The 26,009-nt window shown below is 46.8% G+C and overlaps 1 protein-coding gene across 1 annotated transcript in view; it reads right to left on the reverse strand.

The window, feature by feature from the left end:
• The window catches only part of SLC12A7 (solute carrier family 12 member 7), a 315,751-nt gene extending 302,001 nt beyond the window's left edge, over positions 1 to 13,750 (reverse strand). The window contains exon 1 of the mRNA XM_077809176.1: positions 13,642 to 13,750. Coding sequence (XP_077665302.1) covers positions 13,642 to 13,750 — 109 coding nt within the window. The remainder of the gene's footprint in view (positions 1 to 13,641) is intronic.
• Between the last annotated feature and the right edge of the window lie 12,259 nt (positions 13,751 to 26,009).

Below are 26,009 nucleotides of genomic sequence, written 5' to 3' on the forward strand. Positions count from 1 at the left end.
ACAAGGGGAGGGGGGTGTTCAGCATCAATTAGGATGATTAGGGGTCTGGAACACATGACTTATGAGGAGAGGCTGAGGGAACTGGGATTGTTTAGTCTGCAGAAGAGAAGAATGAGGGGGGATTTGATAGCTGCTTTCAACTACCTGAGAGGTGGTTCCAGAGAGGATGGTTCTAGACTATTCTCAGTGGTAGATGAGGACAGGACAAGGAGTAATGGTCTCAAGTTGCAGTGGGGGAGGTTTAGGTTGGATATTAGGAAAAACTTTTTCACTAGGAGGGTGGTGAAACACTGGAATGCGTTACCTAGGGAGGTGGTAGAATCTCCTTCCTTAGAAGTTTTTAAGGTCAGGCTTGACAAAGCCCTGGCTGGGATGATTTAATTGGGGATTGGTCCTGCTTTGAGCAGGGGGTTGGACTAGATGACCTCCTGAGGTCCCTTCCAACCCTGATATTCTATGATTCTATGAATTACCTGATGGTATTCTAGGTTGGAATTCATGGCCTGAGGCCTGGTCTTCACTAGAAAATTAAGTCTCTTGAACTACATAAGTCAGGGGTGTGTAAAACCCACACCCCTGAGTGGCATTGTTAAGCCAACCTAAATCCCTATGTAGATAGCACTAGGTCGACGAAATAATTCTTCCTTTGACTTAGCTACTGTTTTCTCAGGAGGTGGATTACTTACACTGATGGGACAACCCCATCAGCATAGATAATGTCTACACTGAAGCGCTGCAGTGGCGTAGCTGTGGCATTTAAGTATAGACATACCTTTACGCGATGTTTACGCTAGCGAGCTTATAGCAGCAGAGTTGCTGTAAGACCGTCTGTGTGGCCACTCTATGCTGATGGGAAAGAGCTCTCCAGTCAACATAATAGAACCACTTGAATGAATGGCTGTAGCTATGTCACCAGGAGAAGTTCTCCCACCGAAACAGCGCCGTGCACGTTGTCACTTATGCCGGCGAAATTTATGTCACTCCAGGGTGTATTGCTGACATAATGACAGATTTCAGAGTAGCAGCAGTATTAGTCTGTATCCGCAAAAAGAAAAAGGAGGACTTCTGGCACCTTAGAGACTAACAAATATATTTAAACATAAGCTTTCTTGAGCTACAGCTATTCCAAAGCGAGCCTTTCTTTTTGCTGACATAAGTGGCAGTGTAGACATGGCCTTAGTCAATAATAAGGGCAGTAAAATGCATGGGAATTTAAAACTGACCTTAGAAGTGAGATTTGAATTCCTGGTCTCCTCTTTCCCAGCTCAGGACATTTTCTCCTAGGCTCAGAGGTATTTGGCAACAGTTTGTGTCCCTCCCTGCTCACGCCATAGCAGAATTGTCATCAATGTCAGTGGGTTCAGCCTTGCACATAAATTTGCAATTATAGCTAAAATAGTATAACATGATCTATAAACAAATACTACCAATGTATAACTGATATTTGAGCAATCAGAACAAGAAACGATAATGTGGACATGGAACAGATTGTGGATAATTTTTACATTTGTTGCAAAAGGGTGACAAAGAAGGGTTAGACAATCCAATGCAATTGCCAAAAGGGATTAATATTATTCTCTATCAATTCGTTTTTCATAAATCCACCATGAAAAAGTTGAATAGTACTCAAAATTTATATTCCTTGTGTTATTTTTTTACTATTTCAGTGACAATTTTGCAAAATAAAGGTTTAAATCTCCTGTTAAGGTTAAATCATAGATTTCAGTTTAACTTTGCTTTAATTTAACTACCACTGAAAACATTAGTAATAACAAAGTTAAACAAAACCAAAATTCTAGTACATAAGCCTTATGTAGATAAGTGTAAAACATTCACTGGATGTGCTAGAGAATACTCACAGAAGTCACTTATTAAAATTCTGCCACAAAACTGATGGAAAGACTGAAATGATTTCTCTGCCTCTGACAGCTAACTCCGGTCTACAGGAAATTGCATCATCTGTTCCAGAGAATGCCCTGTGGTTCCTAATAATTTTGATGGATACATTTCTGCCTTAAGTATAAACAAAACTTCTCCACATAGTTAATATTAAAAACAAAAATCAGACTAAAAACAAACAAAAAATACATAGAAAACGAGTCTTTAACCACCACCTCCCATTCCATGAAATGTCAGAGTATTCTGCTCCTGATTTAACCATAGTTAGAAAATACTGTCACTGTTAACTCTATTATTGCTGTATTGATCCCTCCTTGTATTGTTCATTTCATCCAATGTACTGAACAAAACAAAGTGTTTTTAAAAGTTATCCAAGAGGTTTCTGATAAAAAAAAAGAAGTGTGCTTTAATCTTTCATTGGATGAAATGGCCCTGAAATTAATACAATCTGTCTAGCAGACAATTAAAAACAACACAAAAAACCCTTCAGAATAATGACTGCAGACCATGCATTAATAACAAAAACTATAGGAATAAATTACTCTTTGCGAGGATCATTCCACAATAGACTAAAGTTGAAATTATCCATTGAAACTCCCTATTTTATAATAAATCAACTTGTTCACTTTTCATATCTGTGATTCTATAAGTAGAACCACCAAGTTCAAGAAGACGGCAGAAATTAAATCCCTTTTCTGCTTGCAACACTTGAAGCTGAGAAGAGTTAGACGTTTTGACAATTTGATTACCACAGTCTTTCCCCCTTCTCCCCAATTTGCCTCTCATTTTCCTCTTTTTTTCTGTTTAAGATTTTGACAAATATATTCTTTTTCACATAATATTCTTTAGCAGAATTGGCCATGTATAAAGTAAGTTTTCATTACATTTACATGTAAAAATTTTGTTTTCATATATAAAAATAAACTAAGAAACATTATCCCTTAAGGCAATTTTAATATTTTCAGTGTTTGATCTATGGAGGTTGATTGATACCAGAATGACCACTTCATTATTAGTGAAACCTAGCACAAAATGATCCTGGAGTATATAAGTTCAGTTAGATTGTATACAATGCTTTTCATATCCAAGTGCTTCTTCAATCAATGAATAGCAGAACCTTTTAAATATAGCCAGGAATAAAGAGAGTAAAACTTGTGAAGAACAATGTACCCAAAAAAGAATAGAAAATAATTCCAGAGGGTACAGTAAAAACTTTATCTGGTTCCTGAGATTCAGGGATTATATTAGAGGTATAATAATGATATCTGCTGGAACCATTTTTAAGCATTATAAAAATGAGTTCAGACCATCTAAATTCTTAAATCACTTTGTAATCTTCCTAGAGAATTTTCAGGTAAATGTAGTTGAAAATTATGCAATTGATTTGTCAGACATTCCTTTATCCCTCCCCCCTTATCCCCTCATACTATGATGCACATAAAAGTTTATAACCAATTAGTATAGGAGTGGGTTCTCATTCTTTTCATCATAGAGACCATGTTAATCCAGACTGCTTTGAGCACCAGCTGTCTTCTCATCTGTGATCATCTAACATTCCTACAGTAACTACAGTAATTTTTTATATGTAGGGCCCTACCAAATTCACAGTCCATTTTGGTCAATTTCACCATCATAGGATTTTAAAATTTGTAAATTTCATTATTTCAGCTATTTAAATCTGAAATTTCACAGAGTTGTAATTACAGGGGTCCTGACCCAAAAAGGAGTTGGGGGGCATGTCACAAGATTATTGTAGTGGGGTTGCTGTACTGCTACCTTTACTTCTGCACTGCTGCAGGTGGCAGCGCTGCCTTCAGATCTGGGAAGCTGGAGACTGGCGGCTGCAAGCAAGGAGCCCAGCTCTGAAGACAGAGCCACCGCCAGCAGCAGTGCAGAAGTAAGGATGGCATGGTATGGTATTGCCACCCTTACTTCTGTGCTGCTACCTGCAAAGCCAGGCGGCTGGAAAGTGGCAGCTGCTGACTGAGGGGCCAGCTCTGCAGGCAGCAGCACAGAGGTAAGGGTGGCATGGTATCATATTGCCACTCTTACTTCTGTGCTGCTGCTGGTGGGGCGCTGCCTTCAGGGCAGACCACACAGCCAACAGCCACCGCTCTCCGTCCGCCCAGCTCTCGAGTCAGCGCAGAAGTAAAGATGGTAATATTGCGACCCCTCTAAAATAACCTTGTGACAAACACGCAACTCCTTTTTGGGTCAGGGCCCGCAATTTGAGAAACGCTGGTCTCCCCCATGAAATCTGTATAGTATAGGGTAAAAGCACACAAAAGATGAGATTTCATAGGGGGAAACCAGATTTCACAGTCTGTGACACGTTTTTCATGGCCATGAATTTGGTAAGGCCCTATTTATAGGGAAAGATAACACAAGGAAAGTATTTACAGCTGTCTTTAAAGCAGTTTAGCAACTGGAAACAAGGGGACAAGCCAGAACCACGTGACCCAGTTTGAAAATTGCTGCTCTAATATGTTCCAGTCAGAGGAAAAAAAGATTACTCACCTCTCGTAACTGTTGATCTTTGAGATGTGTTCCTCATATCCATCCCAATTAGGTGTGCGTGCGCTGTGTGCACAGTCATCTGAAAGTTTTTCCCCTAGCAGCACCCTTCAGGTCAGCTGTGGAGCCCCCTGGAGTGGTGCCTTCATGGCGCTCAATATATAACTTTGCCAACCCGGTGCCTCCTCAGTTCCTTCTTGCCTGTTACTCCGACAGAGGGGAAGGCAGGTGGGTTTGAAATGGATATGAGCAACACATCTCAAAGAACAACAATCGAGAGGTGAGTAACCATTTTTTCTTCTTCGAGTGATTGCTCACATTGATTCCAATTAGGTGACTCCCAAGCCTTATCTAGGCGGTGGGGTCAGAGTGAAGGAAATGCTGATTGTAGCACCGCTTTGCCAAAAGCTGCTTCAGGTCTGGTGTGCCGGACGATGGTGTGGTGAGAGGTGAAGGTATGCATTGAGGACCAAGTCACTGCCCTGCAGATTTCTTGGATCGGGACCTAGGCCAGGAACACTGCTGATGAGGCCTGGGCCCTAGTGGAGTGTGCCACAAGAGCCAGGGCCAGTACTTTGGCCAGCTCATAGCATGTTCGGATGCATGACGTGATTCAGGAGGATATTCTTTGAGATGAGACCAGGAGCCCTTTCATCTGGTCTACCACCACTGTAAACAATTGGTTCAATTTTCTGAAAGGCTTAGTGTGCTCAATGTAGAAAGCTAGTGCTCACTGAACATCGAGGGAGTGCAGCCTCTGCTCCCGGTTACTTGCATGCGGATTAGGGTAAAAGACAGGCAGGAAAATGTCCTGGCTGGTGTGGAAGTACAGCACTACCTTGGGAAGAAAGGCCGGGTGCAGCCTGAGTTGCACCTTATCCTTGTGGAAAACCATGTAAGGCAGATCAGAGGTGAGGGCCTTTAGTTCAGACACCCTCCTCGCAGAAGTAATGGCAACCAGGAAAGCTACCTTCCATGACAGATACAGGAGAGAGCAGGTTGCCAGTGATTCAAATGGGGGCCCCATGAGCCTGGAGAGGACCAGATAAAGGTCCCATACAGGGACAGGCTGCCTGATCTGGGGATGTAGGAGGCCCAGACCTTTGAGGAAGCAACCAGTCATAGGGTTGGCGAAGATGGATCGACCAGATGCTCCTGAGTGGGGATGGCCGAGATAGCAGTGAGGTGTACCCTTATGGAGGATGCCGCCAGGCCTTGCTGGTTCAGATGCAGGAGGTACTCCAAGATGAGAGGTACAGGCACCTGGAGAGAGGGGTGTACAACACTGGTCACGCCAGTACGAGAATCTCTTCTACTTTGCCAGATACGTGGCTCTAGTAGAGGGCTTCCTGCTGCCGAGGCGGACTGCTCTGACTTGTTCTGAGCACAGAAGTTCCATGGGGTTCAGCCATGAAGTTTCCAAGCTGTGAGGTAGATGAACCGCAGGTCGGGGTGACAGAGGTGACAGTGGTCCTGAGTGAGTAAGTCGGGGAGGAGAGGTAACATGACCAGCTCCAGTAGTGTAGTGTACTAGTGTTGTTGAGGCCACGCTGGACTTATCAGAACTACCTTTGCCCCTTCCCTGCAGACCTTGAGCAGGACCTTGTGCACGAGAGGGAACAGAGGAAAGGCATAGAGCAGGCGACCTCTCCAGGGTAGCAGGAATGCATCCATGAGTGAGCCTGGGCCGTGACACTGGAAGAAGCAGAACATTGGATGCTTCCTGTGGCATCGGGTGGCAAACAGGTCGACCTGGGAAAACCCCCACCTTTGGAAAAGGAGGTGTGTGACATCCAGCCGGCTGGACCACTCATGTGTGTGGAAGGACCTGTTGAGGTGGTCCACCAGCATGTTCTGAACTCCTGGTAGAAAGGATGTTTCCAGGTGAATGGAGTGGGCTATGCAGAACTCCCACAGCTGGAGGGCCTCCTGGCATAGAGGGGAGGAACGGGCTACACCCTGCTTATTGATGTAAAACATGGCAGTGGTGTTGTCAGTTAGAACTGCTATGCACTGGCCTTGTAGTTGGGCCTGACAGGCTAGGTGCACTGCCCTCAGCTCCTTGATGTTGATATGTAGGAAGAGCTTGTCCTGCGACCACAGGCCCTGTGTCTAGAGGTCTCCCAGATGCACACCCCATCCCAGAGATGATCCGTCAGTAACCAGGGATAAGGAAGGTTGATTGTTGTGGAAGGGGACTCCTTCACATACTGCCTGAGGGTTGAGCCACCAGTGGAGGGACGTGAGGACTGCCGCTGCACATTGTGTGGATAGTTTCACAGAACTATCCACAATGACTCCAAGATCTCTTTCTTGAGTGGTAACAGCTAATTTAGATCCCATCATTGGAAAACATAATCCCAACTATATATATACACAATGTGCATTACTTTGCTTTTATCAACATTAAATTTCACCTACCATTTTGTTGCCCAGTCACCCAGTTTTGTGAGATCCTTTTGTAGCTCTTCGCAGTCTGCCTGGGACTTAACTATCTTGAGTAGTTTTGTATCATCTGCAAATTTTGCCACCTCACTGTTTACCCCTTTTTCCAGATCGTTTTTGAATATGTTAAATAGTACTGGGCCCAGTACAGATCCCTGGGGGACACCACTATTTACCTCTCTCCATTCTGAAAATTGACCATTTATACCTACCCTTTGTTTCCTATCTTTTAACCAGTTACCAATCCATGAGAGAACCTTCTGTCTTATCCCGTGACTGCTTATTTTGCGTAAGAGCCTTTGGTGAGGGACCTTGTCAAAGGCTTTCTGAAAATCTAAATACACTTTACCACTGGATCTCCTTTGTCTGCATGCTTGTTGACCCCCTCAAAGCATTCTAGTAGATTGGTGAGGCATGATTTCCCTCTACAAAACCATGTTAACTATTTCCTAACAAATTATCTTCGTCTATGTGTCTGACAATTTTGTTCTTTACGATAGTTTCAACCAGTTTGCCGGGTACTGAAGTGAGGTTTACTGGCCTGTAATTGCCAGGGTCACCTCTGGAGCCCTTTTTAAAAAATTGGCATCGTATTAGCTATCCTCCAGTCATTTGGTACAGAAGCTGATTTAACTAATAGGTTACAGATGACAGTTAGTAGTCCTGCAATTTCACATTTGAGTTCCTTCAGAACTCTTGGGTGAATACCATCAGGTCCTGGTGACTTTTTATTGTTTAGTTTATCAATTTGTTCCAAAACCTCCTCCAATGACACCTCAATTTGGGACAGTTCCTCAGATCTGTCACCCAAAAAGAATGGCTCAGGTTTGGGAATCTCCCTTACATCCTCAACAGTGAAGTCCGATGCAAAGAATTCATTTAGTTTCTCTGCAATGGCCTTATCGTCTTTGAGTGCTCCTTTAGCCTCTCAATCGTCCAGTGGCCCCACTGGTTGTTGAGCAGGCTTTCTGCTTCTGGTGTATTTAAAAAAAAAAATTGCTATTACTTTTGGAGTCTTTGGCTAGCTGTTCTTCAAATTCTATTTTGATCTTTCTAATTGTATTTTTACACTTTATTTGCCAGAGTTATGCTTTTTTTCTATTTTCCTCATTAGGATTGGTCTTCCACTTTTTAAAGGATACCTTTTGGCCTCTCACTGCTTCTTTCATTTTGTTGTTCAACCACGGTGTCTCTTTTTTGGTTCTCTTACTATGTTTTTTAAATTGGGGTATATATTTATGTTGAGCCTCTGTTATGGTGTCTTTAAAAAGTTTCCATGCAGCTTTCAGGGATTTTACTTTTGGTACTGCACCTTTTAATTTCTGTTTCACTAACCTCCTCATTTTTGTGTAGTTCCCCTTTCTGAAATTAAATACTACAGCGTTGGGCAGCTGTGGAGTTTTCCCTGCCACAGGGATGTTACATTTAATTATATTATGGTCACTATTACCAAGTGGTCCAGCTATATTCACCTGTTGGACCTGATCCTGTGCTCCACTTAGGACTAAATCAAGAATTGCCGCTCCTCTGGTGGGTTCCAGCACCACCTGCTCCAAGAAGCAGTCATTTAAGGTGTCAGGAAGCTTTATCTCAGCATCCCTTCCCGAGGTGATATGTACCCAGTCAATATGGGGATAGCTGATCCCCATTATTATTGTTGAGTTTTTTAATAGCCTCTCTAATCTGCCTGAGCATTTCAAAGTCACTAATACCATCCTGGTCAGGTGGTCTGTAATATAGCCCTACCGCTATATTCTTATCTTTCAAGCAGGGAATTACTATCCATAGAGATTCTATAGTACAATTTAGTTCATTTAAGATTTGTTACTTCATTTGATTCTATGCTTTCTTTCACATATAGTGCCACTCCCCCGCCAGCATGACCTGTTCTGTCCTTTCAATATATTTTGTACATTACTGTGTGCCACTGATTATCTTCATTCCACCAGGTTTCTATGATGCCTATTATATCAATATCATCATTTAATACTAGGCATTCTAGTTCACCCATCTTATTATTTAGACGTCGAGCATTGGTATATAAGCATTTTAAAAACTTGTCATTTTTTGGCTGTCCCCTATTGCATGATGTAATTGAATGGGACTTTTTTTTATTTGACTGTTTCTCATCAGATCCTCCCTGTATTTTATCATTTTCCATCCTCTCCTCCTTATTAGGACATAGGGAATCTCCATTTATAGATCCTCCCCTAAGGGATGTCCAAACCACATGCTCCTCCACACCTGTCAGCTTTCCCCCAACCCTTAGTTTAAAAACTGTTCTACGACCTTTTTAATTTTAAGCGCCAGAAATCTGGTTCCGTTTTGGTTTAGGTGGAGCCCATCCTTCCTGTACAGGCTCCCCCTCTCCCAAAAGCTTCCCCAGTTGCTAATCAATCTAAACCCCTCCTCCCTACACCATTGTCTCATCCACGCATTGAGACCCTGCAGTTCTGCCTGTCTAACTGGCCCTGCACGTGGAACTGGAAGCATTTCAGAAAATGCTACCATGGAGGTTCTGGACTTCAATCTCTTACCTAGCAGCCTAAATTTGACCTCCAGGACCTCTCTCCTACCCTTCCCCACGTCGTTGGTACCTACATGTACCACAATCACTGGCTCCTCCCCAGCAGTACACATAAGTCTGTCTAGATGTCTTGAGAGATCCGCAACCGTCGCATCAGGCAGGCAAGTCACCATGAGGTTCTCCCGATCATCGCAAACCCAGCTATCTATGTTTCTAATGATCAAATTGCCCATTACTAATACCTGTCTCTTCCTAATAACTGAAGTTCTCTCCCCCAGAGAAGACTCCTCAGTGTGAGAGGATACCACAGCATCATCTGGGAGGAGGGTCCCAACTATGGGATCGTTTTCCTCTGCTCCAGTTGGATGTTCTCCTTCCCTGAGGCTTTCATCCTACTCAACAGCACAGAGGCTGTCAGACCAGGGGTGGGACCGTTCTACTGTGTCCCAGAAAGTCTCATCTACGTACCTCTCTGTCTCCCTTAGCTCCTCCAGCTCAGCCACCCTGGTCTCCAAAGTCCACACACAGTCTCTGAGGGCCAGTATATTGTCAACTGCACTCAATCATTTTCAAGACAAAGCTTCAAGATGACTATTTCATCCAGGGGTGGGCAAACTACGGCCTGCAGGCTGGATCCGGCCCATGAGCCATTTAAAGCTGGCTTGCGAACCACACCAGTGGCTCGGCCCCGCTCCAGTGCTCTGCCTGGGGCCCTGGGTCGGACCACGCGGCTCGGCCCCACTCCAGCTGTGGCACAGGGTAGCTGTGTTCCAGTGGGAGCTGCAGGGGCAGTGCCTGTGGATGCGCCAGCATGCAGAGCTGCTTGGCCATGCCTCCTCATAGGAGCCAGAGAAGGGACATGCCACTGCTTCCAGGAGCCACTTGAGGTAAGCACCCCTGAGCTTCTCCCCACATCCCAACCCCCTCCCCAGCCCTGATCCCCCTCCTGCTCTCCAAACTCCTCGATCCCAGCCCAGTGCACCCTCCTGCACCCTAAACCTCTCATCCTCAGCCCCACTCCAGAGCCCGCACCCCCTCCCACACCCAACCCCAATTTCATGGCCCTCCATACAATTTCTATTCCCTGATGTGGCCCTCAGGCCAAAAAGTTTGCCTACCCCTGATTTAACCCCATTATAGAATTGGTTAGTTTCATTAGACCCTCCTTTTTCCTTTACACAAATGTACCGTCTTGCTCTTCCCTCAAACTTCAATCACTGCCATTCAAGCAAATGCAATTTTGATAGCAGCACCTAGTGCTGAATTACTGGCACCTTACTGCTTAGTGGCGGGAAATGATCTGTGTACAGTCCTTGTCAGCAGAGTGCATGGCTGAACAGATATGTGGCCTCAGGGCACTAGTGGTGTGGACCCCATCTCCCCAATATTTGCCGTCATGCAGACCACCTTCCCTCCTATTTAGCCACTTTCCCTCTTCTTCATCTCTGTAGCAAGTTACAGAAATTGCTTATATGGGTATCTAATATTCAGTAGCATTTCTGTATCTGTCTTCCAGTTTTGTCTTTTTTTGGGGGTGGGGGGAGAAATAGTTAGCCACACTGGTTACTTTTGCTCTTCATTTTGTTTCCCCACTCTCTCCCCGCCCACACACATACTTTTAGCACACTTCCCACAGCCTCTTCTGCATAAGATTAGTCCCTGCCACTTGATACTTTAGTCTATGTGGTATAGCTGAACACTTCATAGAATCATAGAATATTAGGGTTGGAAGGGACCTCAGGAGGTCATCTAGTCCAAACCCCTGCTCAAGGCAGGACCAATCCCCAACTAAATCATCCCAGCCAGGGCTCTGTCAAGCCTGACCTTAAAAACTTCTAAGGAAGGAGATTCTACCACCTCCCTAGGTAACGCATTCCAGTGTTTCACCACCCTCCTAGTGAAAAAGTTTTTCCTAATATCCAACCTAGACCTCCCCCACTGCAACTTGAGACCATTACTCCTTGTCCTGTCCTCTTCTACCACTGAGAATAGTCTAGAACCATCCTCTTTGGAACCACCTCTCAGGTAGTTGAAAGCAGCTATCAAATCCCCCCTCATTCTTCTCTTCTGCAGACTAAACAATCCCAGTTCCCTCAGCCTCTCCTCATAAGTCATGTGTTCCAGTACCCTAATCATTTTTGTTGCCCTTCGCTGGACTCTCTCCAATTTATCCACATCCTTCTTGTAGTGCGGGGCCAAAAACTGGACACAGTACTCCAGATGAGGCCTCACCAATGTCGAATAGAGGGGAACGATCATGTCCCTCAATCTGCTGGCTATGCCCCTACTTATACATCCCAAAATGCCATTGGCCTTCTTGGCAACAAGGGCACACTGTTGACTCATATCCAGCTTCTCGTCCACTGCCACCCCTAGATCCTTTTCCGCAGAACTGCTGCCTAGCCATTCGGTCCCTAGTCGGTTGCGGTGCATTGGGTTCTTCCGTCCTTGTTGAACCTCATCAGATTTCTTTTGGCCCAATCCTCCAATTTGTCTAGGTCCCTCTGTATCCTATCCCTGCCCTCCAGCATATCTACCACTCCTCCTAGTTTAGTATCATCAGCAAATTTGCTGAGAGTGCAATCCACACCATCCTCCAGATCATTTATGAAGATATTGAACAAAACCGGCCCCAGGACCGACCCTTGGGGCACTCCACTTGATACCGGCTGCCAACTAGACATGGAGCCATTGATCACTACCCGTTGAGCCCGACAATCTAGCCAACTTTCTACCCACCTTATAGTGCATTCATCCAGCCAATACTTCTTTAACTTGCTGACAAGAATACTGTGGGAGACCGTGTCAAAAGCTTTGCTAAAGTCAAGAAACAATACATCCACTGCTTTCCCTTCATCCACAGAACCAGTAATCATAGAAGGCAATTAGATTAGTCAGGCATGACCTTCCCTTGGTGAATCCATGACTGTTCCTGATCACTTTCCTTGAGGACCTGCACCATGATTTTTCCGGGGACTGAGGTGAGACTGACTGGCCTGTAGTTCCCAGGATTCTGCTTCTTCCCTTTTTTAAAGATTGGCACTACATTAGTCTTTTTCCAGTCATCTGGGACTTCCCCCATTCGCCATGAGTTTTCAAAGATAATGGCCAATAGCTCTGCAATCACAGCCGCCAATTCCTTTAGCACTCTCGGATGCAACGCGTCCGGCCCCATGGACTTGTGCACATCCAGCTTTTCTAAATAGTCCCTAACCACTTCTTTCTCCACAGAGGGCTGGCCACCTACTCCCCATGCTGTGATGCCCAGCGCAGCAGTCTGGAAGCTGACCTTGTTCGTGAAGACAGAGGCAAAAAAAAGCATTGAGTACATTAGCTTTTTCAACATCCTCTGTCACTAGGTTGCCTCCCTCATTCAGTAAGGGGCCCACACTTTCCTTGGCTTTCTTCTTGTTGCCAACATACCTGAAGAAACCCTTCTTGTTACTCTTAACATCTCTTGCTAGCTGCAGCTCCAGGTGTGATTTGGCCCTCCTGATTTCATTCCTACATGCCCGAGCAATATTTTTATACTCTTCCCTGGTCATATGTCCAACCTTCCACTTCTTGTAAGCTTCTTTTTTATGTTTAAGATCCGCAAGGATTTCACCATCACTTGTTCTATTCCCTCTACTCATTGGACATCCTGCCCACTCCCTCATTTCTTTTTCCCACCTATGGCTAGCACCTCCAGTCCAGTCCCAGAGAGCACCTCCTTCCTTGTCTGCCTATCCAGCAGAAGCACATAGTAGACGTGGCTAGGCTACCTCCTTTTTGTTTTCAGGGGCTCTAAGGCCACCTGGAGAAACAATGAGAATCCAACCCTATATGCGAAGAGCCACTACACTGGCCCATCTTGCTCCGCGCCCGGAGAAGCCCCCCACGGCAATCCTCCTGGCGCAACAGGCCAGTACCCTATGGCAGCTACCTGCTCGGCTGGATCATGCGCCAGACAGTTACGTTCAGTGGCCAGAAGAGCTGCAGCAGGTCCGTGTACTCTGGAGGCTGAACGGCCCCTGCAAAGCGCTCCTTGGAGGAGGAGACTCCGGAGACTGAGCCCTTTTTGCTGCCTCCAGGTAACTGAAAGGAAACACTGCTCACAAGCAGAGCCAGGACGGGGCTAGGAGCTGCCGCCGGCAGGGCCCTTTGTGTGCAGAGCCGGGCTCCGCCTGTGTCCTAACTCAGGTGTGCGGCTCGCCCAACCCCCGCAGCTCCGCGCTCGCCCGCTGGTGCCGGGGGGCTCGGCGCCGCTGACTCACCCGGCTCCCCGGAACTGCACTCCGCCAGCTGCTGACTCGTCTCCTCCAGTGGCCGGCTGGGCTGCGGCTCCTGCCCCTCCACTGGCACTACTGTGAAACTGGTGGGCATTGTCTTCCGGCTGGGCAGCGCCGGGACTCCGCGCTCAGAGCTCGGGAGCGACGGGGCGTTGGCGGCGGCGTCTGGTGTTCCCTCCCCCGACAGGGAGAGGGGTGGGAGTCCTCGAGCTGCCGCCTCCCTCACGTGAGAGCCATTTCCTCACCCCGTGGGGGGTGGCTGGCGCTCTCCACACGCTGGCTTTGATTTTTCACTAGGCTTTGCAAACAGTTCCGCCGGCTGCCATGTCTACTAACTTCAGCGTCTGCACAGAAGGAAAAGGGGGAGCGCCGGGCCGGGCCCCCACCCACACTAAGTAGATACAGCCCCCGAGATCCAATCCGCAAGGGTCACCCCCACCGCCTCACTCCTGATGATTTTCTCCCCTACACTCACCAGCTGAGTTGGGAGGACTCCTAAAATCCTCTGCAAGCCAGAGTCCAGAAGAGACCATGTTTTCCCCTCAGTGGCTCTCAGTGGAATGGATAGGTTCTAATATCAGGGCAAAATTGTTTGAAAAGAGATATTCCCAAAATTGTTTGAAAAGAGATAGGTCTTATGTGCCTACCTGCCTCTTTAGGCAGGTAAGTCCCAGATTTTAGGCACCTCTAGTATTAACAAAACCCCAGCTCAGCTGCCACTGAATGCTTTAGGTGCACACACACAAAATCAATGTGCCTAAATTTCTTCTGTAAAAGTTGCCTTTGTTTCTGTCTCTGAGTGTGAATGCTGCTGCCTCACTCCAGGTGTCTAGCTACCTAACCCCAGTAGTATACAAACTGGGGGAAAATAGACATCCATCTGCCTAAGGCTTTGTCTGTGCAACACAGTTTTGTCCACAAAAGTCAACTTTCATTGACAAAACAGTGGAGGTGTACACGCTGCAATGCTCCTCCGGCCAATTTAACTTTCCTGCTACGCCATCAAAATAAAAGCACCTCAACAAGAGGTGTAGAGCTTTTTGCAGCAAAGTTAGATCAACACAGTGTTAATGGAGACACTGCACTTGCTTATGTTGCTGTAAATGGCCTCCAGAAGACAGCAGTCAGCAGACTCAACCCCAAGGATGAAGTGGAGTTGGAGGATGAGGTGGAACAGGTGGCAGGGTTATCCGATAGTGTGGTGAGCCAGGATCTCTTCTCAACTCTGGTGGGTTCAAGCTAGTCCCAGCACTCTGGCTCTGGCATGAATGATGCAGGAGAGGGGAACTCTGGTAAGTACTCATTTTGATGAGTGATACTACTTGGTTACATGAGGAAGAGCTGTCTTTTGTTTCATTATATCTTAGAAGTGAATCAAGGATAGAAATGTACATGACTAGCAGTGGTAGCGTCTGCTTCCCATTCCCCAGTGCAGCTACGCAGTGGGGATCCTGTGGAAAAGTTTGTTAACGCACATTGAGATTTTACGGAAATCTTCCAGAAAGGTCTCTAGGAAACTTTCCTGGAGGTACTCACCAATCCTCTGCTGAAGGTTCCTTGGCAGAGCAGCTTTATTTCTTCCCCCATTGCAGGAAACTTTGCAATGCCAACGGGCAATCACTTGTGCAGGGACCAAAGCAGCACACAGGTGAGCAGCATAGGAGCTCAGTCTGAAACCTAAGACATGTAGGAGATCACAGAATCATAGAAGATTAGGGTTGGAAGAGACCTCAGGAGGTCATCTAGTCCAACCCCCTGCTCAAAGCAGGTCCAACCTCAACTAAATCATCTCTGCCAGGGCTTCGTCAAGCTGGGCCTTAAAAACCTCTAAGGATGGAGATTCCACCACCTCCCTAGGTAATCTATTCCAGTGCTTCACCACCCTCCTAGTGAAATAGTGTTTCCTAATATCCAACCTAGACCTCCCCCACTGCAACTTGAGACCATTGCTCCTTGTTCTGTCTTCACACACCACTGAGAATAGCCTAGCTCCATCCTCTTTGGAACCCCACTTCAGGTAGTTGAAGGCTACTATCAACCCCCTACTCTTCTACAGACTAAATAAGCCCAGTTCCCTCAGCTTCTCCTCATAAGTCATGTGCCCCAGCCCCCTAATCATTTTCATTGCCCTCCGCTGGACTCTCCAATTTTGTCCACATTCTTTCTGTAGTGGGGGACCCAAAACTGGACGCAATACTCCAGATGTGGCCTCACCACTGCCAAATAGAGGGAAATAATCATTTCCCTCTATCTGTTGGCAACGCTCCTACTAATGCATTGCATTCTCATTTACCCACAGGAGTTAGATAGCAGCTTCAATCACCCCTGTCTGTGGAAAATGGTGGCAAAATATACAATAGTGTCCCTAGACACTTGCAGTTATCCCCTTAAAAAAATACCTAGACCCTTTGTCCCATCTCGGACCTTTCCTCCACAACCCTGTGGCTGAATTCACCCTATTTAGGGAGCTCGCTGAGCTGTGTGCTTGCCAAGGGAGAGTGAGAAAAAGGTGATGTAACCGTGCCTCAGTGGGGGTCACAACTGAGAATGTTGAATTCAGGGTGAACTGCTGAGAAATAGGGCAGATACACCCCAAGACTGGTGGCTAATCCCATAGCATATATGAAACCAGCAACAAAAGTAAACTTCTGTTTCACCACATTGGCAAACAGGAAAACATAAAGGCAGTTTCCTCAGGCATTCCAGTTCTTATATCCAAAAACACTGGATTCAGAGATGAATGGTTCTTTTCAACCAGTTTCATCAAATAATAGGTTCTTCTGATCCCAAAGGACCAGCCACACACCCAGGTCAATATATAACTTAGATCTTACCCAAAAATCACGCTGATGCCAATCCTTTAGTATCTAAAATCTAAAGGTTTATTCATAAAAAGAAAGAAAGGTGAGAGTTAAAATTGGTTAAAGGAATCAAATACATTCAGTAATTGCAAAGTTCTTGGTTCAGGCTTGTAGCAGTGATGGAATAAACTGCTGGTTTGATAAGTCTCTGGTTGCTTCCAAATCATTGGAAGGACTTCAGTCCACTGGTTAGAAAGCTCGCATTAGTATAAGTTCATAGTCCAGAGGCTTGGGCTGGAAAGAGGCTGAAGCAGGATAGAGGCAAAAATGGAGAGGTTTCAGGGCCTTTTATATCCTCTGCCATGTGGAAGGAAACCCATTGTTCTTACTGTGGAAAATTACAGCAACAAGATGGAATTTGGAGTCACCTGGGAAAGTCACATGTCGATGCATTTCGCCTAGTCATTGTAGGAAGCCATAACCTACAGTCCACACAGTGTAGATGGGCATCTCCCATGATTCATTGTCAGCCAAGTATTTTTTGATGAGCCTCTTAATTTGAATAGTCCCTCCAAGGATATGCTGGCTAGCTACCTTGTCGGTGATACTCCAGGAACAAACATTTGAAATCCAGATATAGAGCCAATACTTATAACTTCAAATACAAAAATGATACATGCATACAGATAGCATAATCATAACCAGCAAATCATAACCTTTTCACAGACAAACTTTGTACAAGATTTGTGGCAAATATATAACAGTGTTCTATATGGTTATATTTTAATCAGATAACATCACTCCCCCAACACACAATTGGTGCGGGAAGATGTGTCCCAGACACTGTTGAATGCATCTAGGAATCTTTCCATTCTTGGTTTTGTATTACTACAGCTTCTAACCCAATATTAGAAGTCTTAATGTATAACAGAAATGGTTTATCAAAATTATATTTAACAATATTATTGAATTTCTTTACAAACCTAATTAACATCAAGCCAATGTAGATATTAATGTTTGCCACAGTGTAGGAATATTGCCAGTTAGCCATGAAAGCAATATAGTAGTGTGCCTCAGTTTCCCTTTTCATACAGCACATTAGGTATGCAATGTCTTTTCTGCTGTGAAGAGCTTCAAGACTGTCCATAGGCATTAATTGGGAAACATCAGTATCACAAGGCCTTTTAACATAAAGTGTGTTCTTATCTATCATTCTTAAAATGTTCAAAGTTTTTTTTCAAATGTAACCCCCTTGCGGTTTAGATAGCATGGCCCCTGTAAAACTTTTTCCTAATGGGGGAGAGGGAGCAGTGAGAGAAAGGAGGGAAACTCCGGGGGTATGGCTCTGGAGCTCAAGACGGAAGGGCTGCAGCAAGCAGGCCCTCACAAAGTGAAGGGGCGGAGAATCTGCCTGAAGCCTGAGAAGGACAGGGAGAGCTGGACCTAGTATCACTGCTGCCCAGAGCTGCATGGGGCTGTGAGTACTGGGACCTGTGACTCTCCATTGGGAATAAGGAGGGAGGCTGCTAGCTAGTTAAGTGGGGAGGTGGTCGCTCTGTGCGGCTTTGCAGAGAGCAGCAGAAGAGGGCACTGGAGGGGTTTGTTGTGGAAAGTTTAGTGGTGTCGAAGACAACCAGGAGCACCCAAGACTCACCACTGGACTGGAACTTTGCTCAGGACTCCTGAACTCTGTGTGCAGACACATTGCTCAGTGTCTGCCCTTTCAGACTGTGCTACCACTGGGCCTGTGGGGCCTTGGTTTGGATCCAACCCTGTTTTACTGCTCCCCCTATACTTCCCCTTGTTGTTTTTCTCCTCTCATCCCTCTGTAAATAAATATTTCCCTTTCTTATATCCATTGTACTTTACCGGTGTGTGCGTGTGTATGTTCACTCTTGGGGGTTTGGAACAGGCGCCCCTGAGGTGGAAGGGATTTTTCCTGCTGCATTCCTGTGCGCGCCTTCTCTTGGCCAGAGCTGCCTGCACAGCAGACTCCATCTTGGCCACGAGGGCACTAAAGTTACACTTGTTGGCCCATATAAGGACTTTGAAGTACATGCACGCACACACCTATGTTACGTACCCTGGGCTCTCCTTCACAGTGCAAAGATACTTCTGAGTGACTTTCATCTCAGTTTAAAAAAAAAAAATGGAGAGGTGATTATTAGAAGACCTGTGCCGAGGGGTACGAATCCCAGTAACCAAAGCTGTGCTGGTGGCGGGGTTCCCAGAAGAGATGGAACCAAATGATATTGAGGAGAGCCTAGATGCAGCTGAAGTACTGGGGAGAGTGAAGGTCAACATCCATATTTACAACCGCAAAGTGAAGGGCATGGTAGCACTGTGTACTCACTCCAAGGAAGATCTTGATAAAGTGCCCAAAGAGGTGCAAGTAGGAATTCTTCCCTGGACAATTCTGGGGGCAGAGCAATCCCCTACTAGTGTGCCCATGTCACTTGAGGTGGATTCTTTAGCGCAGAAATTGCAAACTCTGATGGTGGATGAGAAGCAGAGAAGAGAGGAATTAAGTTTGGCATTAGGAGGGGCTCCAACACTTGTGGCACCCAGCCTGGTGGGATGGCCAAATAGCTGGGAAACGCTCTCAAAGATGCATTGAAGCCGGCATAGGAAAGTGCTCCATACAATCGGTTATGTTCTTTCTCGGGGGTGTCACCTGTACCCTCGGGGAGGATGATTACGAGACCTGGAGGGATTTTACAGTGCCACTTGTCCAAGAGTGGGAATGCTCTGATGCTGAGAAGTGGAAAAGTGTGCTTGAGAGTCTGGGGGGACCTGCCATGCAAATTGTCCAAGCCCTTAAAGACTCACAACCAGCTGCCACAGTGAAAGACTATTTAACCACTCTTGAGAGTGTCTACAGTGCTACGGATAGCAGCAAAAACCTGTATTATCGTTTCCACCATACCTATCAGGAGCCCCATGAATGACTGTCAGATTTCATCAGGAGACTAGAGGATTTGCTACAGCAGGTAGTGCGGAAGGAGGGCATCACCACCAAGCGCACTGATTCCACTAGGTTGGATCAGATCCTTCGGGGCACTTGACAACATGGGTTGTGGTGACTGCAGTTGAGGGAGCAGGCCCAAAACCCACCCCCATTCCACAAGCTGATTCAAGAGATACGTGCAGAGGAGGAGTGATTGTTGCAAGTGGACGCAGTGGTGCAGCCGAAGAAGGCAGGGAGACACGCCACCACAGTGCTTGGAGAGATGGAAGAGGCCTCATCAGTGGCAGCGGCACTCAGAGATTTGACCCAAGAAGTGGCCATGATGAAGCCTCAGGGACATACTGTGCCATCCTCAAGAGGGGAGAGTAGCAGGAGGGGTGATAGCCGGCGAGAAGGTTTCTGTTACAACTGTGGGAAAGATGGTCACTATGCCTTGGACTGCCAAAACAAAACAGATTATGCAAGGGTATCTCAGAGATTGCAGCAAACCATTGGGAGTCACACCCATACATTATAGAGAAGAAACTTGGGGATCTACCAGTGTATCACATATGTCCTAAAAGCAGTCACGGCCCCACCAGAACTCTCCACCAGAATCATCTGTTACCTGTAGGACAAGTATTGTTTCTCCATAAGGATGTTTCCACAGATTCTGAGCCTCCCGGCCCCGCAAGTCAGACACGGTCCCAATGACGGAAATATACCTGTCCTCTGCAAACACCCAGCTCCTCGGAGAGTGAGGATGAAATGGGGCTTGGCAAACATCTAGTTTGGAATGCCCCAACCCTAATGGATCCTCTTGTTGTTGCACAAAGAGATGGTGAAGGGGAAGAACCCACACTGAGCACTCCCAAGGCCTCACTGTCCAAAGTTGTTGAGAGTCCCCAAGAACATGATGAGGAAGGTTCAGTGCAGGGAAAGAATCCTGTGCCACAAACAGTCACTTTAAACCCAGATGCCCTTGAATTTGTGTCTCAAGGACACCGGAGGGGTTTCTTGGGGAAAGTTTACTGGCGACGAAGACGACCAGGAGCACCCAAGACTCACCACTGGACTGGAACTTTGCTCAGGACTCCTGAACTCTGTGTGCAGACACATTGCTCAGTGTCTGCCCATTCAGACTGTGCTACCACTGGGCCTGTGGGGCCTTGGTTTGGATCCAACCCTGTTTTGCTGCTCCCCCTATATTTCCCCTTTTGTTTTTCTCCTCTCATCCCTCTGTAAATAAATATTTCCCTTTCTTATATCCATTGTACTTTTCTGGTGTGTGTGTGTGTGTTCACTCTGGGGGCGTTGGAACAGGTGTCCCTGAGATGGAAGGGATTTTTCCTGCTGCTTTCCTGCACGCGCCTTATCTTGGCCAGAGCTGCCTGCAGAGCAGACTCCATCTTGGCCATTAGGACACTAAAGTTACACAAAAGATTAGGCACATTGTATATTTTTACCACGGTTGACATAAAAATCGAATACATCACAAGGCTAAACCTTAACAGTAACACTAAATTTCTTACAAGTCAGTGATTATAAGTATCTTGATAAAGCATGCCTCTCACCTTACTAAATCCCTTGGCTGGCTAGGTGTGTCCTCCATGCTACCAGCTATGGGGCAAATCTTCCTCCTCCCTTGGTAGATTGTATCAACCCAGACACTAGCTTCCAAATTATCATCTGCTACCAATTTTAAGGCTAGACACTCATTCTTTCCATCAGCAGGATTGGGTCCTTCCTCCCAACACACCTTTTTTTCTAGAAGGTTGAAAACTGAACCTCCCTGCTTATAGGAATCCCTTTGCTGGCTAGATGTGTTTACCAGCTGCAGCCCCTCTGTGCTATGAATATCTACACAGACATTCTCCTGCATGCTTGTTTGTGGATCCACCACCACCACCAGCATAGAGGCTGGACTCTGTTTTAAAGAGATACCAAACGAATCCAAAGTGTCTAAGGGTGAGAGTTTATCTGCTGTCCCCTGCATCCTTGTGGGTTAAGTCATAAGGCTGTTCTGCTTTGAAAAACCAGTAATCCCAGTCTTTCCTCAGACCCTGAGGCACAGACTGCTTACTTAAAAAATCAGCATGGAGACATTCATCTTCCAACAGCCTTGTCTCCCCAACAAGCTGGTCAAACACAGCCACTTGGTTATGGGGCTGTTCAAATTCCCTGACAATTTTCTTTCTATCCAAAATCTCCTCAAAGATATCCCCACTGGATCTTCCTAAAGCTGGCTCAGTGTAGCTACACACCTCAGAAAGACTCTGGCAGTTTTAGGAACTGAAACTCCCTTGATCAAATCACTTTCACTATATCCCTCAATTACAGCAAACTGCTTGCAAAAACTACCCTAAAGATTTGTATCTTCAGAATCTTTCTAAGGACATGTCGACACTGGCAGAGTTACAGCGCCAGGAGTTACAGCACCACTCAGAGAGCACTGAAGGAAAACCACTGTTGTGTGTTCACAGCGTCAGCTGCCTGTGCAATAGCGTGTTCACACTTGCGGCACTTGCAGTGGTATTCGGAGCATTGCACTCTGGGGAGCTATCACACAGAGCATTTCTTCCTCTTCTGCTGCTAAGGGTTGTGGGAAGATGGAGGGGGTTGCGGGGCATCCTGGGTCCTGTCCCAATGCCCCATGATGCATTGCTTTGCTTCCCAGCAATCCCTGTGCTTCCATCCTCATTTGGCGTCATCTTTCCATGGTTTCTGTACTGCACACTTTGCCTCTTCAGTCTGCAGGAATGGATCCCGAACTGTTGTCTAGTATGCTGCTTGCTCTGATCAACACATCACGAGTGGCAGTGGAGTTATTCCTTAAACTACAAAGGCAAGAGGAGTGCGACATTGATCCCACCACACATACTAGCTATGACACGAAATTGCTTGTGGCATTCACAGACGTGCTGACCACAGTGGAAAGCCGCTTTTCAGCTCATTCCACTGAGTGCTGGAATCACATTGTGATGCACGTCAGGGATGGTTAGCAGTGGCTGCAGAACTTTCACCTGAGGAAAGCCACATTCCTGGGACTGTGTGATGAGCTCGCCCCAGCCCTGCGGTGCAAGGACATGAGAATGAGAGCTGCCCTGCCATTGGAGAAGCGCGTGGTGATTGCACTGTGGAAGCTGACTCCTCCAGACTGCTACCGATGGGTTGCTAACCAGTTTGAAGTGGGAAAGTCGACCACTGGACTCATGTTGATGGAAGTGTGCAGGGCCATTAATTGCATCATGCTCTGAAAGACCGTGACTCTGAGCAACGTGCGTGACATTGTGGATGGGCTTTGCACAAATGGGTTTCCCTAACTGTGGAGGGAGATAGATGGCACACACATTCCAATTCTGGCACCAGACCAGCTAGCCACCAAGTACATTAATCGCAAGGCATATTTCTCAATGGTTCTCCAGGCTCCTGTGGATCACTGTGGTCGTTTCACAGACATTAACGCAGGCTGGTCCAGAAAGGTGCTTGACGCGTGCATCAAACACTGGCCTGTTCAGAATGCTGCAAGCAGGGACTTTCTTCCTGGACCAGAAGATCACTGTAGGGGAAGTCAAAATGCCCATTGTGATCCTGGGAGACCCTACCTACCCCTTAATGCCATGGCTTATGAAGCCATACACAGGGCAACTTGACAGCAGCAAGGAGTGGTTCAACAACAGGCTGAGCAAGTGCAGAATGACTGTTGAGTGTGCTTTTGACCATTTAAAGGCCTACTGGTGCTGCCTCTATGGGAAGCTTGACATGGCCGACGACAATATTCCTATGCTTATAGCCGTGTGCTGTATGTTCTGTAATATTTGTGAAGGGAAGAATGAAAGCTTCACTCAGGGCTGGACTGCAGAGGCTCAGCTCCTGGAGGCTGAGTTTGAACAGCCAGAGACTAAGGCTATTAGAGGGGCACAGCGCGGGGCCATAAGGATCAGGAATGAGGCAGCAATTTGAAGCTGAAAGCCACTAATATTTGTTGCTGTGCTCGGGACTGCTGTCTGTATGAATGTATCATTTTTATAGCCACTAGAGCCAGCACATGGAGGAGGCACCTTTTCAAGAACTTCTCTTACTTTCGCTTTCACTCCTGTGTCAGGAAATTGACAGAGCTACTGTGAGACTCTGGTGGACATTTCAGCAGTGGTTTTGACCCACCAAGGGCACCTGACAGAGCTTATGAAGCAACAGAAGAAGGCAGAGGAGGGAGTACCTAGGCTTGGCAGACTCACACTGGCTGATGCTGCTCATGACACTTGGTATAGCTGCTAGTGCTCTGTACGTAGACTAGCACTTCTGGAGCAGGGCCACTAGCACAGACTGGTAGGATTCCATCATCATGCAGACCTGGAATGACCAGCAGTGGATCCAGAACTTTTGCATGAAGAAAGCTACATTTCTGGAGCTTTGGGAGCAGCTTGTCTTCCAGCATAAAGATACATGTATGGAGCCATACTTGCCAGTCCAGAAGCTGGTTGCTATAATATAGCCCAAACTGCAACAGGTTCATTGCAAACTAGTTTGGTGTTGGAAAGTCAACCATTCTGAGGCAAGAGTGTATTTTACCCCAGGGTGCAGGCATAAATAGATATTCCTGGAGTAATTGCTGGCTTTGAGAGAATGGGGTTTCCAAACTGCGCTGGGGCCATTGATGGGACTCATGTGCCCATAGTTTGCCCTCCTCAAGGAACGTGAGTACATAAACTACAAAGGGTACTACTCCATTTTTATGCAGGCCCTCATGGACCACAGAGGGTGATTTATGAACTCAATGTGTCCTTCAGTAGAGAAGTTCATGATGCCAGGGTTCTTTGCCGATCAGGAGTCTACATTCATGGACAGTCTGGGACACTATTCCCACCAACTGACATTGTCATAAATGAAGTTACGTCCCTGCTGTTATTTTGGGGAACCCCACATACCCACTTCTATTTTGGCTTATGAAACTGTACCCTGATTTAAGAGGCCATGACAAAAGAAGGTTTAATTACCCTCTCACCAGGGGCAGAATGGTTGTTGAATGTGCTTTTGGTAGATTGAAATCCTGTTGGAGATGTTTACAGACCTGTTTGGATTACAGTGTCATTAATGCTGTCCACATTCCTGTGGCTTACTGTGCTCTTCACAATCTTGGTAAAGTCAGAGATGAACAATTTCCCCACTCAATGGCTCTCTGACAGTGATACAATCAGCCAGAAAGTTCACCTACCACAACTGGGTGAACCCAGGCAACAGAAGTCAGGGATGCTTTGTGCTCCCACATGATTGACTTGCATGGCACAATGGAATACCATTAGTATTAGTACATTATTAATGTGCTTGTGGTGGTGTGGGGACTCATTGATTGTGAATGACAGGACCACTTATGAAATGGAGGTGGGTTATTCACAGTATGGCTTGATGTAAGGAAGTGATTGAAGTATGAATTGCTATAGATAACCATTCCCAGGCAGGCCAGCTGCCATTATCACACCAAAAAACCAGTAACAACAGAACCTTACAGAAAAAAAAAACAGTAAAAACAAAGTGCATGAACAAGTGCAAACAGTGAAATCATTTACATGACAGTAATCCCCTACTATGGCATATACCCTGGCCATCCATTCTCCTTTCCCTGTTTCCTACACACTTGGTGCTGGGGGGAGGGGTGGAGGCATCCATAGTGGAGGGCATGAGCAGCAGGTATCACAAGCCAGGGGAGGTTGAGCCTCCCCAAACAGCCAGGTGTTGCCCCACCCACACTCTGCCCCAAAACCTGCTCCTGCTTCCCACTCTCCTCCCCTGGCCTGGGCTGGGGCTAGGGCAGGCTGACCTGTGGTCTGGGACTCAGGGCAGCTGGGGTCAGTGCTCTGTCCGCCTGGTGCTGGGCCACCTGCCAGGCACTCCGGCACTCAAGGGCTGGGGCCGCACCACCTGGCACTCCGGGACGCTGGGGGTGGGGCTGTGCTGCCCAGCGCTCTGGGGCTGCCTGCTTGGCACTCCAGGACTGGGGATGCTGGGGCTGGGGACACTGGAACTGTGCCATCTGGTGTTCTGGGGCACTTGCGCTGCGACTGCTGGAGTGGGGGGGTGGGAGCCTAGCAGCCTCGGGGCTCCTGAGGGGAAAGGGAGGGGCCTTGGGCAGAAGGGGTGGGGCCAGGGGCTAGCCTCCCCGAGCAGGCATTCACATGATGCCCATGCGGGAGGAGGCCAATATGAAGGACTGCATGGGCAAGGTGGCCCTGCCCAGCCGCTCATGGGGCCAAATTGCATATGCCACGCAGCCATAGAGTCTTCCATGCTACTTCTGGACTGAAGCACAGGCAGTCATTACTGATATGAGCTACTGAAACTTTTTTCTGCTGAGTTCTGTCCTCCTCCCTGTTTCTGTTCCAGGAACTGCAAAGCAAGTGCCTGCACTTGTGCTGAAATCCTCTGCTCAAGCTGTGTAGCCAGGCTAAGCCTTGCCTCTTGCCATCCCTTTCCTCTAGCCATAAGTCTCTCTGTCTTTGTTACGGGAGCTGCTTGTTGGCCCTCTCCAAAACTTCAACCATAAGTTCATCATAGAAATGCTTCGTTTTGGAACAGTCTGTGAAGCTACATTGGTCCAGGCTTCTGCT

The sequence above is a fragment of the Eretmochelys imbricata genome, chromosome 2, assembly GCF_965152235.1.
Source record: "Eretmochelys imbricata isolate rEreImb1 chromosome 2, rEreImb1.hap1, whole genome shotgun sequence".
Taxonomy (NCBI): domain Eukaryota; kingdom Metazoa; phylum Chordata; order Testudines; family Cheloniidae; genus Eretmochelys; species Eretmochelys imbricata.